The 16766-nt window shown below is 41.5% G+C and overlaps 1 protein-coding gene across 6 annotated transcripts in view; it reads right to left on the bottom strand.

Annotated features, from left to right (window-relative positions):
• Positions 1–16766, bottom strand: part of grin2bb (glutamate receptor, ionotropic, N-methyl D-aspartate 2B, genome duplicate b) — a 92082-nt gene that overhangs the window by 59095 nt on the left and 16221 nt on the right. For all 6 annotated transcript variants that reach the window (XM_058640115.1, XM_058640119.1, XM_058640120.1 and 3 more), the window contains exon 3: positions 10644–11345. In XM_058640115.1, coding sequence (XP_058496098.1) covers positions 10644–11345 — 702 coding nt within the window. The remainder of the gene's footprint in view (positions 1–10643; positions 11346–16766) is intronic.

The following is a 16766-nucleotide window of genomic DNA, read 5'->3' as shown; positions in this document are numbered from 1 at the left end:
TCACTACATTCAAATATTTTTAAGAATCAGAGCAGATCATGAAATAATTACTCAGCTAGAGCTTGGAGGGCAGAGTGCGCTGGCCATTAATAAAGAGTCTGTGATTTCAATCCTAAACTAGTCCTTGCCACATGACCAAGAGTAGCAAGTTTATGAATCGAGAAAAAGTGCCCAAAGAATATTAGTTTCTTTGGCCCCGAAAAGTCGAGTTGGTATGTATTTTTAAATATTAAGGATTTTTAATTGACGACCACTTGTCTTTTATGAAGCACATTCACTATGAAACTCTTTTATTAGGATTTTATTATAGAAACAAGTTTTTTTTTGTGTGAAACAGAAATTGGTGGAAACAACCTTTTTGCCCATTAGTGATGACGCAGATGTGTTGTACATGAATGCTTCTGCTCATTGTCTTCTCAAGCTGAATAGTGTTATGACCATCTATGAATGTTTTGCAATTTCTCGTCCCCTGAACTGAACTGGGCAAGAAAGCCTTTTGATTTTCAGCACCTAATACATGGAAGAAATCCAATCTGAACTCCAAATTCAAGCCCTCGTTAAATTGAATGAGTTCAAAGCTCTGGTGTAACTTTATTTTTATCTGTCGTTTGTTGCTTTTAATGTCACGATGCTGTTTCCCCCTTTGGCCAGGTCTCCCTGAATAAAAGAGACCTGTTGAACTCAATGGTTAAATTAATAATAATGTGTCCTCAACTTTGAGTTTTGCATCCTCTTTTCGGACTTTGTGTTCTGCTGGCCGTGCACCTTCAGAAGTAAAATGTGATGTGCGGGAACATTGTTACACAACCAGTACAGATGCAGCTGCTCTGATTAAAACTCTAGCTGCTTTGTTAGACGTGTGAAATGGATGAGCAAAAGAAAAATAAACGGGTACTGCAGTATCAAAGAAATAATAATAAAACAATATTTGTTTTAATTTGTTCAACGGTAAGTTATGACTGTTTGGATGTAAGCCTGAAGCAAAACATTTCTTTCCACTCTTTCCTGCTTCTTCTGTTCCTTATCTCCGTCCAAACAAAATGGGGCCCACTGATGAATGTAAATGACAGCGCTTCCTTTACACCGTGCAATTACTGTAGACGAGACTCAACCTTTTCTTGCCTGTTTGGGATTAAAAACCCACAAAGTCAGCCCGCTCGCTCCATATTTAAGAGCCTTTCCTCTGCCTGATGCAAAAGCATGAAAACCAACACTTTGTGACATTTTTCTGCTTCAGCTTTATGTCTTCATATCTTTCATCTCTCACAGACGCACACACTGAAGCACAGTTTCATGACCAGTGGTGCCAGAACTCCCTCTGATATTTACACCTTCAAAAAAAATGATCTTAGCACAGTGAAAGTCTGTTTTGGCTTTGAAGCCCACTGATGACACTGTATGGAGAAATGTATAGATATAGATGTCATGTGAACTGTGGAAGCTGTAAAAATAAAATGTCTAATTTGCATGAGGGTTTCAATGTGAAAAACATGTCAGAAAGCTCTGTTGCTGATATGAGCCCTGTAGACAACTGCCTCGCTATCAATCGAGATCTGTTTGATAGTGGTGTCTTTTTCTTTTCATATCGCACACCCAGGCTCCACTGACTAGTTGTTAAATGATTTCATGAAATAAGGAAGACATCTGTCAGCATTAATGCGTTCAGTCCTACTGGCAACCACTTGATGCTCTGCTTTTTAAAACAACACAGGCAGCTGCTGTGATTGGCACATGGACAGAATAATGCTGAACAAAACAGTCCATCGCTCACGTCTGATCAATGCTTGTTTCTTAAAGGTCATGGAAACAATTTTGTCACAGCAAATCCTCTAAACTGTTGTTTGTCGTCGCTTTCAGAAATACCACACCTGAGCATTACCGAGTCTACCATACCAACTGGGAGTATCCCTATTTCTGTGGAAGTAAATGGCCTTTTAATGCATAAAATGACATACTACTATGCATAGTAGTATGCATAGAGTGCTTGTTTAAAATATTGCATAGTAACAATATTTTGGCTATATCCATACTACTATGTTTTCATTTGAACGTAACGTAGATTAACGGCGTTGAGAATTCTCCTTTCTTCTTCCATAGCATTTGGAGTCAAAATTACAGATCTTCTCAATTTCTTTTTCTTTATCGTCTTCAAATGTTACTGTAGATATGGCTTCTGAAATGTTACGCTCCAGCTCTGATTCTTCGTCGTCTTCATCTTCGGCCGAAGTCAACTGTAGATTAGGGATGTTCTCCAGTGTAATGCAGTCACTTTCATCATTTTCTTCAATGTCATCTTCTAGTTCGGATTCAGAATCAGAAGTGAGATCGGTGTAGGCATGACCAGAAGCATCAGTCCTAGATAAGAAGTCCTGCCAAACGTTTGCGCTGTAACAGCCACGATTGAGTACTTTTTGGTTTTAAGACCCACAATACTGTGATTTGAAGCATGTCGTGGCTTCTTCGAAACTTCAACTTGCATAATTAAAAAAAAAATGAAAATCCCTCATTTTGTAAAAACATAATTTTTCTTTGTTTACTCAGTTTGCTCTTAGCCGACTTGTTGCTGGTTTTGCCATGGCGGGTCTAATTTTATCTTCATCAGATGTCATCCACACTCATATGCCTACCATGTTTATCATGTGACCATTCAGGTACACTGGGCATGCAGGCTCAACCCTGACTCGTGATTTGAGTGTGTGTACTACTTTAGGACCTTTACTGGCATAAACGCCGACCTTTTCAGGACCAGTAGTCCTCATGGAGACCAAAACCTGGTCCTGATGAGGCAGAACCTCGTTTCTGAGGATCTGGCTATTTCCAGGGCTAAGATTTGAAATGTGCTTAGGTTAAGGTGAGAGTTAGGCACTGGTTCAAGTGAAGGATAGAGACTACATTTTGTTCAGGCTGTCAAAATGAATGGAAGTCAATGCAGTGTCCTAGGAGGAATAGCTGTGCTAACCTGCATGTGTGTGTGTGTGTGTAAGAGAGAGACACTAATGATTAAATCTGTGCCGTCCTGGCAGCTCTCTGACAGCAACATAACATCTCTGACATGACATACAGTATATAACTCAACAAATCTGCAACTTACACCTTCCCCTTCCCCTCTCCTGGCCATGTGCATTTGCCTTTAGAAACCTCCTGATTCTGAGGACTGCAGGGTTGGCAGAGTGGAGACAGCCCCCCAATCTCCCCACAACAAGTTATTCAACCATCACAATGACTCCAAAGCTGTTAAATTAGGGTAAAGAAAATAAGTTCTGAGTCTCTCAGGCTGGGGGTCTATGAGATCTTGACATATACCACACTACATAATGCAACCAAACGCAAGAACTTCACAAAGAATTGGTTCTCGGTTCAGGAGATCCACACATACGTTCAAATAATCTCTTACAAGTGGTTTTGCGATACCAACCTCTGCCATATTATGATTAGTAAATGACCAATGGCGAGAGCTTGGTCTGATTTGTCTTTGCTCTTCTAAACACACAATATCAAGTGTATAAGCATCAAGCAACACAAAAAAAATAAAGCAGCCACTTCCCTGGGTGTAATTTCTAAGACTGATCTCCTTCACAAATTGGCTTTTTCACATTACTGATGCCCCGAGTTAATAATTAGATTCCCCTGAAATCCTACCCCAGTAGGACTCATGAATGACAGTGACAACAGCACGAAGACTGAATACTAATATCAGATAATAACTGCATGAGGTATAATATGCAGGGAGCAGTTTATTATTCTTGTTTGTTCTTTAATTCTCTTGCCGTCTGGGATTGGTCCTAATTGCAAAAGAGGGCATTAAAGATGCAGTCCATTGTCCCCTCATGTACAACCACCAGGCATAATGGGGTACATGGTGCATGCAGGATAAGAGGAGCGGACTCATAAAACAAACAGGGAATGACAACAAGATGATGAGAAAAAAGAAAACGCTCCTGACACAAACAATCATGTCAGCGGCAACAGATCGACAATGACCTATTGTAACATCACTGTATGGCTGCCGCATGGTTTGGTATGGTGATTTTATTTCAGCGTTATTTTAGCGACCAAGTGGGGGGTTAGTGTGGAATGAAATCAAGTGATTTTTTAGGCAAAATAAAAACTTGACATATTTAAAAGGTATTCAAACAAATAAAAAGGATTAGGTGAGGTATAATCTGCCAAATATTAGCCTCATTACCCTCATTTTAAGGGCAGAAAAAATGTTTAGGTTACAAGGTAGGAGATGAAATCCCTTAATTTCAAGTGCAAATGAGCATTTCATGGGTTATACTGACATATTTAAAGTTATTCAAACAAGTGAAAAGCATTGGGTGAGGTATAATCTGCCAATTATTAGCCTCATTGGCAAAAACCATAGGCAGAGCGACTGACACATTTAAGGTGAGAATGGGGCGAAGCATGCTTCTATAGTTGTTTACGCCGGTGAAATTGATACACTTTCAGCAAGCGACAGTCCAGGCGGCACAGCCTTCCAAATATGGTTAATGTATGCTAACGTCATGATTAGTTCTTGGAATCTAATGGAAAGCGCGACACTGCTGGGGATGGTTTCCATGGTTCCTTTGTTCTGCTCGCTCATGGGGGAAACTTAGGGTGGGAGATGTTACGTGCTGCTAATGTTGTCGATGGTGTTCCTGCCAATCTGTACGCAATATATAGCAAGAATTTCGATGTTGATACGAGTAAAGATGTGAGGAAGTATTACAGTCAAAATACTACATTTTGCGTGTTGCCCGCAAATCATAGCGTAACAGTTTATTTATTTTTTTTACCCCAAGAGAGATTTGTATACAACATGAGGGTACTTAGCACTGTGTATGGTTTGAAAAAAAACAAAAAACTATTAGGCCTTGTTGAATGGACCTACACCCATCCTGAGGGAAAAAACAATGTGAAGGAGAGGGGACCACTTATGAGGAATGGTACAGGATACTCTTCTCCTCTAGGTATCTGCTGTTTGCAGTGAAACAACTGCTGTAATCGTCCCAAACACACACAAAGAAGCCATTATCATTGAACACCAGCATGCTGTACATGTCAACACTCACGCACACACAAGCTCAGGTGCACATACAGGACACACACGCCTTAAGCCCCAACAATAGATTTAGAATACCTCATTAGTTTCCACAGACAGAGTTGAGCGTGGGCCAAGGCCAACTCTGTTGTCCTGTTATGCCGATACCAACACATGGCACAGGGTGAATTATTGGCGAGATAAAAGCGTGCAAATGGTTTGGTGCATAATGGCCCCACATGTATCTGTCACAGATTCATTATAATGGAGTACTGGAAGGGAAAATAAATGCAGCAAAGTATCAGGCCAGTTTATTTGGCCTCACCGTCTCTAGTAGTGACACTGTAACGCTTGTGCAATAATGCAGTTTAAAGATCAAATACCATTTAAGTGTGTCCCATGTTTTTTTGTTTTTTTTCATGGAAATGAAATTACTAAGTGACCGGATGAAGAGAAATCAGATGGATCGTCCGCCACAGAAGCCTAAAAAAAAGGGGATTCAGGAGGATTTGGAGCACAATTGATTAGACATAATTGTGGACCGATAAGGAATGGACTTGCAAACCTGAAGGGAACAGAGTAATTGATGCTGGAAAATCACTCACTTGCTCTTTCACAGATATATGCACATTGGCATGTGTACACACTCTTGTGACTCTTTAGGATTCATGTTCCACCTCATTCATACAGCATTTCATTCTTCCATTTGACATTTCTGAATGATGTCTTAGATCGTCCAAAAGTGTCTCCTGAAAGGAGCAAACTCCCGTTCTTGCTGGGAAATCAATTAATTCCAATTGAAAAAATCATCTAATAACTGGAATTGTTTGTGTGAGTGAAATAAATCAATGGGTATATTTTGCCATAATTAATAGCATCATTTTTGACAATGTTCACTCTTCAGGGAACAGAAAGCCCAAAGCAAATGAGGCCATTATGTCTTATTCACAGTGTGGCACTTTTACACTCACATTTATTTACCCCTCCTGTATTAAAGGTCCCGTGTGTATAACATTTAGAAGGGTTTATTGGAAGAAATTGACAACACTACCCATAACGATGTTTGTATAAGTGTATAACCGCTTAAAACACGCTTAAAACTATTTTTAAAGCCTTAGAATAAGAATTTAGATGTATTAAAGGTAGGAGCTCGCTTTACAGAGGCTACAACAGCCCGAACAGACAAACCAAAGTGATGAGCATTCGAATTGAATGAAGGAGGACATCCTTTCTGCTATGCCAAGGCCACGGTAGTTCCCTGAAGCACTTGGGAAATGGAGGAGTCAACAAAGGAGTCCTCCTTTTGTTACAATCTGCAGTCTCACTTTCAGATTCTTACACATTGGACCGTTAAGTCTTCACAAAAACGGCATGGTTTGCAGACAATGATGAGAGAAGGAACTGTGATACATATGCATGTTTTTTTTTAACTCCTGTTAAAAACCTGCTACTGATTTCCCACATAAATTTGTAAATAAACATCGATGTACCACTTCCTGTTATGAAACAGACCTTTTTCAACAACACCTGCTGATGTAGCTGCTCAGTAAGTAAAATTAATGATATTAAGATACATTAGTTTCACTGCTTTGGAAGAAAGACGCTATACTACACTTGAATTCATGTTAACTGAGGCTCATGATATGGCAGGAAAAGCTATTTGGATTAGGGATGTCCCTATCCACCTTTTTTATGTTCACGTTTCAGATCTAGTCAATATGTTAACCTACGTAATATTTATTTATTTGTTTATTTATTTATTTAGTTAAACCACGAACCGCCTGCAATTCATCCAAATTTTATTGTAACCGCCCACCGCGCAGTCTGTGCAAAATAAAGGACGAGATATATTGGATTTTTGCCCGATATGTGATCCGGTGATTTTGACCAGTATCGAACCGATACCTTTACTGACCGATAACGATTCCCATCACTAATTTGGATCTACATCACCACACACTATTTTTTTTATTTCATTTGAGTCTAGAATCCAAAAATAATTGATGCACATTACAATATTGTGAGCTCATACATCAGAAAATCTTAATTAATCAACAAACCCATTTTCTGTATAATTTCAACCTTCAAACAAGGCAACCAGAGATTGCAGACTTCTCCCCATCTATGCAACAAGCCTACATCAAAGTTCAACAGGGTGAGCTGCACCCTGGTCAAATCCTGAGAGGGTCTGCTCTGCATCACCTACATCAGAACCCCAAGGAGACTTAAGGTTTTGTTGGAGGAGACAAAGAAAGGCAAGCGGGTGAATGATAGAATAATAGGTTGGACAAGGGAGGATATTGGTCCTGCTTTAGAGCAGTGACATGCAATTCACCTCTCGCTCTATTCAATCGTCTGTGTCTATGTTTGCACCTCTGTTTATACATTTACACAACACAACACATTATCCCTTTTTTCCTCTAGCACTGTTTTTGACAGAAATAACAATTTCTCTCCCTCTCTATATATATATATATAAATATATATATATATATATGTGTGTGTGTGTGTGTGTAAGCAGTGGTTACCATGCCAACAGTATCCACTGCATTCATCCCCTGCTTTCAAGTGTGTGTGCATGTGTGTGTCTTACAGAGACTATGAATAACGGAGGAAAAACAGAGGTTTAAGGAGACCATGCCAGGAGAGGGAAAAAAAGAAAGAGTAAAATATACAGGTGGCCTCTTATTACTCATATCTAACATTATCCTTGTGTCACTCTCAGTTAGTGCCCTCCGTCTCACTGTCAGCAGTAAAACGTGGTAATTGTATGTTGAGCAAAATCCTCTTCCTCCGTCACACCCACACAAGTTGTGTTATTCCATCACCTACAACCCTCCTCCATGTTCATTCTCTTTTTCTCCTCTTCATCTTTTCCTCTCCCTTTCCATTCACTCAGCCGCTAACAGGTTCTTTGTCCACTATTGGATTTTTAAATGTGGCAGCCTGTTTTACAGGAGAGAGAAGAAACGGCACCGTCAGCTTCAGCAGAGTCTGTGACAGACAGTCGCCTGAAGAGCAGTGGAGGTGTCGCCTTGCTGCGGGGACATTAACGCACTTCTCTTTGAAACAGGACTTACATTTGATTCTTTCTTCATTCGGGATGCAGCCTTATTTAAAAAGGTTCTGTGTAGAAACCGGTAGAGGCTCTAACAGTCTGTCATAATGCTCTGGAGTTGTGTGTGATCCTGCCTTAATCACTGCACTTCAAACATAACCACTTTTTCTAATGAGGCTGTTTAATAAACGAATAATGGCGATGGTAAATAGACTTGTTAAAGATTCATGTGTTTGGATGTGAAAAAGGCTTTAATTTAAAAATAACTGTCAATTACTGTCAAATTATGATACAGATCTGTGCGGCAAACTCTTGTAAATCACCTCAGATCATTATTCAACATCAACACTAACTCTAAATATGTCTCTGAATATTTTGTACTGCTTTTATTTTTGACTGATTTGCTCAGAAATTTTATAATAATATGCACTTTCCCTGACAAATCAACAAATGAAGTGAAAAAAAGAATGTGTAGTATAAGAAATGACATATTTAGTACTGGGCGGTATGGACACAAATCATGTCACAATAAACTTTTTTATATAATTCGATATAAATCACATCCATATTTCAGTCGAGCTTAAAGTTTCTCCTTTACTCTGAAGTGAAATGGAAAGACAGGAAAAGGTTACTCTGGGATAAATACTGCTTATTTAGCCCCTGTCCTGTCCCGGTCAGGCATATTCAAATTATGGCTGTTTATGTTTGTCTTTTTTCTACTTCCACTTGTACTTTTTCTGTGACGAGATGGTCCGCCCCCACTGTTGTACTGGCCCACATAACAACTGTTGACAACTGTAGCACATTATGCAAATACATTTAGATCAATCAAACAGGCATATGTTGACTTCCATCTTAATACTTGCAGGGTCAAAGCTTCAAGTTTTACAGGAGAAGAAAAATAAACTCCTTGATCAGTTCTAAACGAAGTGAAATATGGGCAACTACCTTCACGCTGTGTCTTTTTCTTTTTTTTAGAGCTCAAAAATGTTAAACTGTTGGCAAACAGACCCAGCAAAAAAACAAATACACACACGTGCGACTTGACCAATCCGATACGGAGGCAGTCGTATGTAGCAGGAGAACAACTGTGTGCGTTAAAGATTTACAGCCAGGGAATTGGTAACGAGGGTCAATTCCTTTTATCGGCCACTTAAATCCGTCATTTTAGACCGTGATTAATTGCACCATGTCTTTGGATTGCGTATGTGATCACATACGTTATCCAGCACGTACTTGCGTCTCACACTGCACTGTGTGTTCTCCAGAGGACGACACTGCTTCTGGTGTCTTCTTTGGTAACACTGCCGTTCGTTACCATTCGTTCATCATGATAACGAAAACTCTACTTTTTCAGAGATCTCAGTTAAATGAAGTTGTATCTCCAAGGTCAAACAACAATTTTCACACATCCACTCGGAGGAGAGAATCGTGAAGAGAATCTGGAGTGCACATCTAGTTTTCTCAAAGAACTAGGCTGCATCAATAAAAACTTAAACATCTATTTTAAACCCAACCGTATGGATTCCATGCTTCTTCTGAAGGGGATTTAGACACTGCTAAGCCTATTAACACAACATTACTTAAGGATACATTTCAACACCATTGTTCCATTTATGGATGGTAAATTCTCTTCCTGCAGCTGGGTTCATGCCAAATCTCTGTTATCCAGATCCCACAGAGATGGTCTTTGACTTGCTTTGTACACTTTTGTTTCACACTGTGAGCTCTCTTTGAGTGGAGTCGGCTGCCTATCAGGGGCTTCAGGATGACGTCAGGCTCACAGAGGAGAGGTCAATTAATAGCACAATCAATCAGCAAATTGCCTGGTTTAAAAGGAGAAGCAGTGTGCGCTCTGCCTGAGGAGAGGTTGATGCTAGTTTTTGAAGCAAATTTGTCTCAGTTTTTTAAAGGATCCTAAAAACAATGTAAAACAAATAGATCGAAAATATCTGAAATGTGCATCTGTTAAAACAATTTGTTATTTAATGAATGGAATAAGGAAATTATTTTTCTGTCTCTGTTTGGACACTAACATTACTACGTCCTTCGTCCTGACTGAGGATGTGTTGGTGAGTATACTGTACAGCAGCAGCACTTTTTCCCCATCAAACTTCTGCAAGTGGGTTTGTCGCGCAGTAGAATTCACTTAACCGGCATTTCTCTGAGTTTTAATACTCTGAGCTGTTTGCAGCTGTCTTGCTTAATTAGCACGATATTGCTGTTGTCTCCATTTGTCTTGACATAAAATGAATCGCCTCCGTGTGCAGCCCGGCAATGTCACCAGGCAACAAGAGACCCAAACACCGCGTCACTGATAAACACTGAGAGTGTCGTGTGGCGCTCATAGGCTTAATCAGCATTGTGCAAACGCAGTTGTCAGTGGTTTAAGTGTAATTTGATATATATAAGTAACACACATTTAGTTTTAATGAATTCAAACTGTAAATTGTTTTAAATCATCCATGAACAATAAATCCAAAACAAAAGTGATATTTTGCAGTGGGGTCATTGTCAAACTTCTTGATTACAGTTTTTCCTGATTAAAAGATTCCCTACCTTGGCTGCCATGACCATAGAGGAGCCTCCCCGGATGCCCAGGATGGGGATGTGTGTCTGGGCAGAGATGAAGTCCAGGATCTGTGCAATGGCCTCCTGATCCGTGTCGTCACCAAACACCACGCCTTGCAGCGAGTTCCTTGACATTTGTGCACAGATTCGATTGATGATGCTCTTGGGGTCAGTCTCGTTCATGGTGACCACCTCGACTTTGGGAGGGAAAGGGATGTGGAGGAAGTCCTCCTTCTCAAGTCCCGCCCCCAGGGTAACTTCACTAGAGTTGCCCACCAGGATGACAGCGATACTGAGTGAATTGATCAGTTTGGGATTGATTGGGGGGAGAGCTGGTGAGCCGGGAGAATACGGAGGCGGGATGATGACACCCCTCTGAGTGCCGCCTCCCCTCTGGCCACCCTGTCCCCCTGGGGCACCTCCAGGCCCTGTACCTGGACCTCCACCTCTGCGTGACTCGCAGACGGGCAAGAGGAGTATGGAGAGGAGGAGCAGAGAGAAGGACAAGGAGAGGAAGGAAATAGTCAGTCGAGGTTGAGGGTGGTAAAAGGAGACATCTTGGGGAGGAGGCGGAGGAGGGGGATGATGATGATAGTTGGAGGAGGGAGCGGAGACAAAGCGCTTGTCCTGAAGACGAGAGGGAGAGGGGTGGAGGCTGACAAGCATTGTGAAGGAGTGTAAATGCCGTCCCTACAGAGAGAGAAAAGAGGGGAAAGAAAAAGATTAAGATTATGTTGTATTGAGAACATGATGCCTATAACAAAATCAATAGCTCATCACAGATATATGCATGCCCATACAGGCCTGGATAGTCTGAACGTACAAACACACCAAAGATGTTTTCTGAGAAAGATTATCATTATCACGTAGTATTTTATTTTAGCATTTTATAGTACTCCATTTCAGTTTGGATGTCCTGATGAGCATAATGTACCTTTGGGAAAAACCTTGACAGAAAATATGAGCTAATGTTGAGTATTTTAACTGTAATTACACTGCAGTTAACACGAGCCCTCAGCCTGTCTGTCAGCCGTCTTTTTGATGGCATAAGGGCAGAGAGTGGCGACATTTAAGAGCTTTAATCAAAGTATCATTATTCCAGCACATGTCTGCTTAAGGTTATCATACGGCCCCATGCCTACTTTGTTTTAATACACACTTCTGATCCAAGATTAACTCTCTCATAATGACAGAAAGCAACCAGACAGCTCATTGACCAAGGCTTCCGTCGTCCTTTGCAGTTCATCACCAAAATTAAACCCACATTCCCAAGAAAATGTCATTTCTATCTGTCCATCACTTTCTGAATTACGCTGCTGTCATACAGACACGACCGCCTTGGTGGATGTAAAAACACAAGACCACAAGTGGACAGTCGGTTCCCTGAGGACCTGATACTGTATGAAGAGCACTTCTATCTAAAATAGTCTAATAATGCTGCTGACTCACATTTAAAAACAAATACGATCCAGTTTTTCAGATGGGTCGTTAGTCAGGATTAGGGCTGGGAATCAAACTTCAATACTTTTTCAGTATCGACCGACCTACATCGAAAATGTGCTGCCGTTCAATAGAAGATGTTGGTACCTAAGGAGTTAATCTAAGCGTTTAAACATCGAGCTCATGCCCCAAAGGAGGAGAGAGACACGTGTGTGTGTGTGTGTGTGTGTGTCTATGTGAGTCTGTGTGTGTGTGTGTGTTTTGAGAGGCGGGTGCTTGTTTAATGAATGACAGTGTGTTGAGAAAATCTAATGTGACACAACAAATTTAATTAAAACACTTGACAGTGTAAGGAGTGAATGTGACAGCAAACATTTGCTCTGAGGTCAACTGCAAAAAGACGACCGGGCCAAGTGAAACTAAACAGTTTGACCTTAATCTGTAACATACTTCTGTTTTAAAACGGATGTCGTCATGGTGTTGAAACCCACCCCCAAAAACAACGTTCAGGAATTGAAAGTCCAGATAGATCCAATATCAACCGTACGGAAAAGTTTGAATCCATACCCAGCCTTAGTCGGGATGTTCACAGAAACCCACACACTGTAGCGGGTATCAAACCACACACTGAGAAAGAAAGAAGCCTGTGAGCATCAAGTAACAACGCAACATCCATTATTCCATGCTGTGACTTCCTCAGAGGAACCCTGTGGCACACATCAAAGACAGAGCGTGTGTGTGTGTGTGTTCTGATGCAGTGAGGACAGCACTGGGTGCATTTGACGGACATGACCTAGCTGCCAGGCTAAGTGACCATTAGACACTGAGAATGGGCTCAACCGAGTCTCTCTCTCTCTCCCTCTCTCTCTATCCCTCTCTCTCTCTCCCTCTCTCCCTCTCTCTCCCTCCCATGGCGTTTCTCCACCTTCAAACCTTCTTTCAGTACCTCACTCCAACCCACTGAGATCCCTTCACTGTTCTTTGAAGTCAACCGCAGACCTATTATTTACCGGTATTGACATTATTTACTGCTCCTCTATTAGCCATACAAAAAGCAGTGGAGTGGAGAATAGTGGAGAAATGACGGAGGCAGGAGAAGGAGAAAGGAGAAAGAACACAGGCGGAGTAAAATATGTAACCAGAGGGAGGTGACAGGCAGAGAGAAACACAATTAGTCAGAGCCTGATGTGAAAATTGTGTGTGTGAGCGCAAGTGTATCAGGAGTATTATCTTGGCCATGTTCCCAACACTGATAAAAACGAGGAATCTTAGCGAGTATATGTTCATGCTCATATTCTAAATTAAGCACGGAGGAGGACTTTGGGATAAAAAGATGGGCATAGTAAACGACTCCAGTTCTTCACTCACACAACACCTTTACTAGTCTTTTATTGATCAGGCAGGACATGGGGCGGATCCAGTCCGCACCAAACACAACACAGAAGAAAGAGAGGAAATCTGACCGAAAAAAGGACAAGTGAAAACAGGCAAGCAAAAAGAGAAGAGGCTGGTCAGTGTAGAAAATCAGAGGAGAAGAATATGTGATCTGCATTTCACAAACAGTTTGTCTAAAAGGTCTAATTACCAGAGGTTTGTCAGGCTTAATTGCAGGTGCCCATGCTAATTGTAAACGAGGACGCCACAGTGGAGAAAGAGAGACAGAGAGCCAGAGAGAGAGGGAGAGAAGGCGGAGGAGGAAGAGGCGAGTGGGAGGAAGGCAACTGAGAGAAGAGGAGAGTGAAGAGTGGGGTGAGAGGGAGAATAAATAGAGACATACACAAAAGAGATGGAGGTGGAGGAAGGAACAGCAATAAGAAACCCAGAGGAGGGAGGGAGGGAGGAAGAAAGTGAAGGAGGGAGGTGTGGAGGGGCAACGCAGCTGAAGAAAGAAAAATGAAAAGAGGACATGATTAGCAGAGGATGATTAAAAAAAGAGCAAAGGGTGGATTGGAGGTTAAAGAAATCTAAGGATTAAAGGAAACTAAGGAAGGAAGAAAAATGGCATCAGTGCACACATGGAAAGTTGGGGGGGGGGGAGTGATGATGAGCGGGCACTGGAGGGAGACAATTAGAGAAAATGTCTTAAAAAATGATTAAAGAAGTGTGACAGTAAACAAGGAAGCAGAGAAAGACAGTGACCCATTCAGATATGCATGTCTTATAACAGCAGTGCTCAGTTTCCATAGAAACAATTCAAATATGTCTCCATATAAAACACGGATGGACAGGAAGATACACACAATTCATGCAACTCACAAGACGCAGTGTGTGCCCTTGCCTAATAATACACAATTTACTTTCATCTCAGCTGGCGCGTACTGCTGCTCCGACTCTCACCGGCAAAAATAAAAATGCTTCCAACAGAAAATGAAACGGCACGTTGCTCTCACGCAATCGCGCGCACGCACACCCACATGTGCACATTCAGGGGTTAAGTTAACGCACTCTTGCAAATATAGATGATCCAGTGCTCCGCCGTTTAGCGTACCTCACATTCAAATGAATCTCCAAGAGGCCCACAGGCAAATAAAGACAAATAAAAGGATGGAGGGAGCTTCCACGGCATTCAGACTAATCAGGCCGTCGTACATCATCTCCTCTGTCGGCAACAGTCCCCAATTAATAACATTTAAATGGAGGGTGTCAAGAGTGGATCAGTTACTCGCAGCATAATAGAACAAACGTGAACCCTCGAGCGCTGCGTCAACAAGTCCAGGCTGACATACGATTTTTATGTGCACTTGCACTTGTGTGCCCATTGCAGCACTTACATATCTATTACAATAACATACGCAGCGCAGGGAAAACACGGTGATGAGCGGCTACAACACGCCCACGTCTGTGCATTGTTTCCATCCAGTAATTCACGGACGGCGTGACTAACCTTCTACCCATGAGGACGGATTGCAAATGTATCTGTATGTACTGTATATACGTTCATCGAGCTGAGCCCTCGTGATTATGTGGGTGATGGCTTCCGCTCTTTTCCAACATTAGAATGATACGTGCGAGAGCCCAGATGGTCAGGAACACGCGCACAAACGTTAGTGCTGTTCTCTTAGTGAGAACGCTCAGCCCGTTACCTAACCTTAACCATCACAACTGAACGCCCAATTCGACTGGTGCCATGTTGAGGTTTTCCAACCAGAAGTTAACAGTCTTCACCGGCTGCAACCAGGCATTTATTGGACAATTCCAGGTGTCAGGAGTGGAGGAAGCCATCTATGCCAACCTGGAGAAACCATCCCTGGACTGAGACACCAACTATCAGCCACCTACAATGCTATCCTGAGCTCAACAAGCAAACGCAGAACAACAACAGTGAACAACAACACCCACACTATAGCAGACTCAGCTTCCATAGACGTCCATTCAAACTTTGTCTTCCTTTCTTTGCAGCCAGTGAAATCGCCCCCTGGTGGCTATTCAGTATATTCTTACATCCAGGTTGCCCTCAGCCAGAAAACTGGAAGACAACTTTTTTTTTTTATATACATGTGGTCACACAGAGTTTAAATTTTAAGGTGTGACAGAGAGTGAGGACCAGTGAAAATGTCCCACTTGCTTTCAAAGTTTATAATTCCTTTACAAACACTTACATACATGTGCACACAGTGGACTCTGAGCTGCGACCAAAAACAACTGCGATCAGTCACATGACACAATGGCACAAATAGAATAGACACACAATTACACACACACACACACACACACACTCATGACTCCACATGACCAGTGAAGCAGTGAAGTGTACACCGGATCAACCTCCTCCCTCCGTCAGCTCTCGCAGTAATAATTATTTGTAGACTTTAACAGTCACATGTTTTGGTTTTTTTTTCCTGAATACTGCAGTGGCTTCACAGACTGTGTGGCGCGTGTTCACTGCAGCAGCCTGAGACACAGTAAAAGAGAACCTGCCACGCTATTTAAAACACACGTAGGCCATCATTATCAGAGTCTACTCCATCCCCGGGGAGTTGATGTGGTGGGCTGCGCTGTGTAGCGTTTGAAAGGCATTGTGGGTAACATAAGCTGACAGGCATGTCTGTTAAGGAGGCTTTCTGCATCCAGTGGGTGGTCAGTTACAGGTAAGAGTGGCACTGTAGTCAAGCACATGTTGTGAGGCATACACTGCATCAGGCATGGCTTATAAAAACAACAACAACAAATCATACGCCACAACACGCTCTGCTATCATGAATTATAAAGTGCTTCAGTAAATGTTTACAGTTCGAAGCCTCCAACGAGGAAAAATCCTTTAAGATTTTTAAGGTCTGGATTTCTCACGAGACAGAGAGAGAGAGAACAGCAGATAACGTGTGACATGTCTTAAGTGACCTGTTCTTTATTTTAAATAATAATCATCTACTGTCTGTATCAGTCAACAGAGGCCCCTTACAGTCATAATTCAATTTAAATCAAACACATTTTCTCACTGTACATTTAAAAGCTTTTTATACTGATAATGGATCAAATGAGTAATGTGTGAAACGGGGTTGATAAAGTGACAAAATAATTCAGAGTTAGTCCCTCATTTTAAAGTTCCCTTTGAATTACTCGTACTGTAATCGAGTCGGGTTTTGTGTACTTTAAGTATTTAGAATTTGACTTTTACTTAAGTTAAGTTTATTTGTAAGTAGAAAAATTCAATAATAATAATGATAGGTGAGT

Source organism: Solea solea, chromosome 10, assembly GCF_958295425.1.
Source record: "Solea solea chromosome 10, fSolSol10.1, whole genome shotgun sequence".
Taxonomy (NCBI): Eukaryota; Metazoa; Chordata; class Actinopteri; order Pleuronectiformes; family Soleidae; genus Solea; species Solea solea.
Note: the sequence above shows the minus strand (reverse complement) of the source record. Positions and strands in the feature narration are given on the sequence as shown.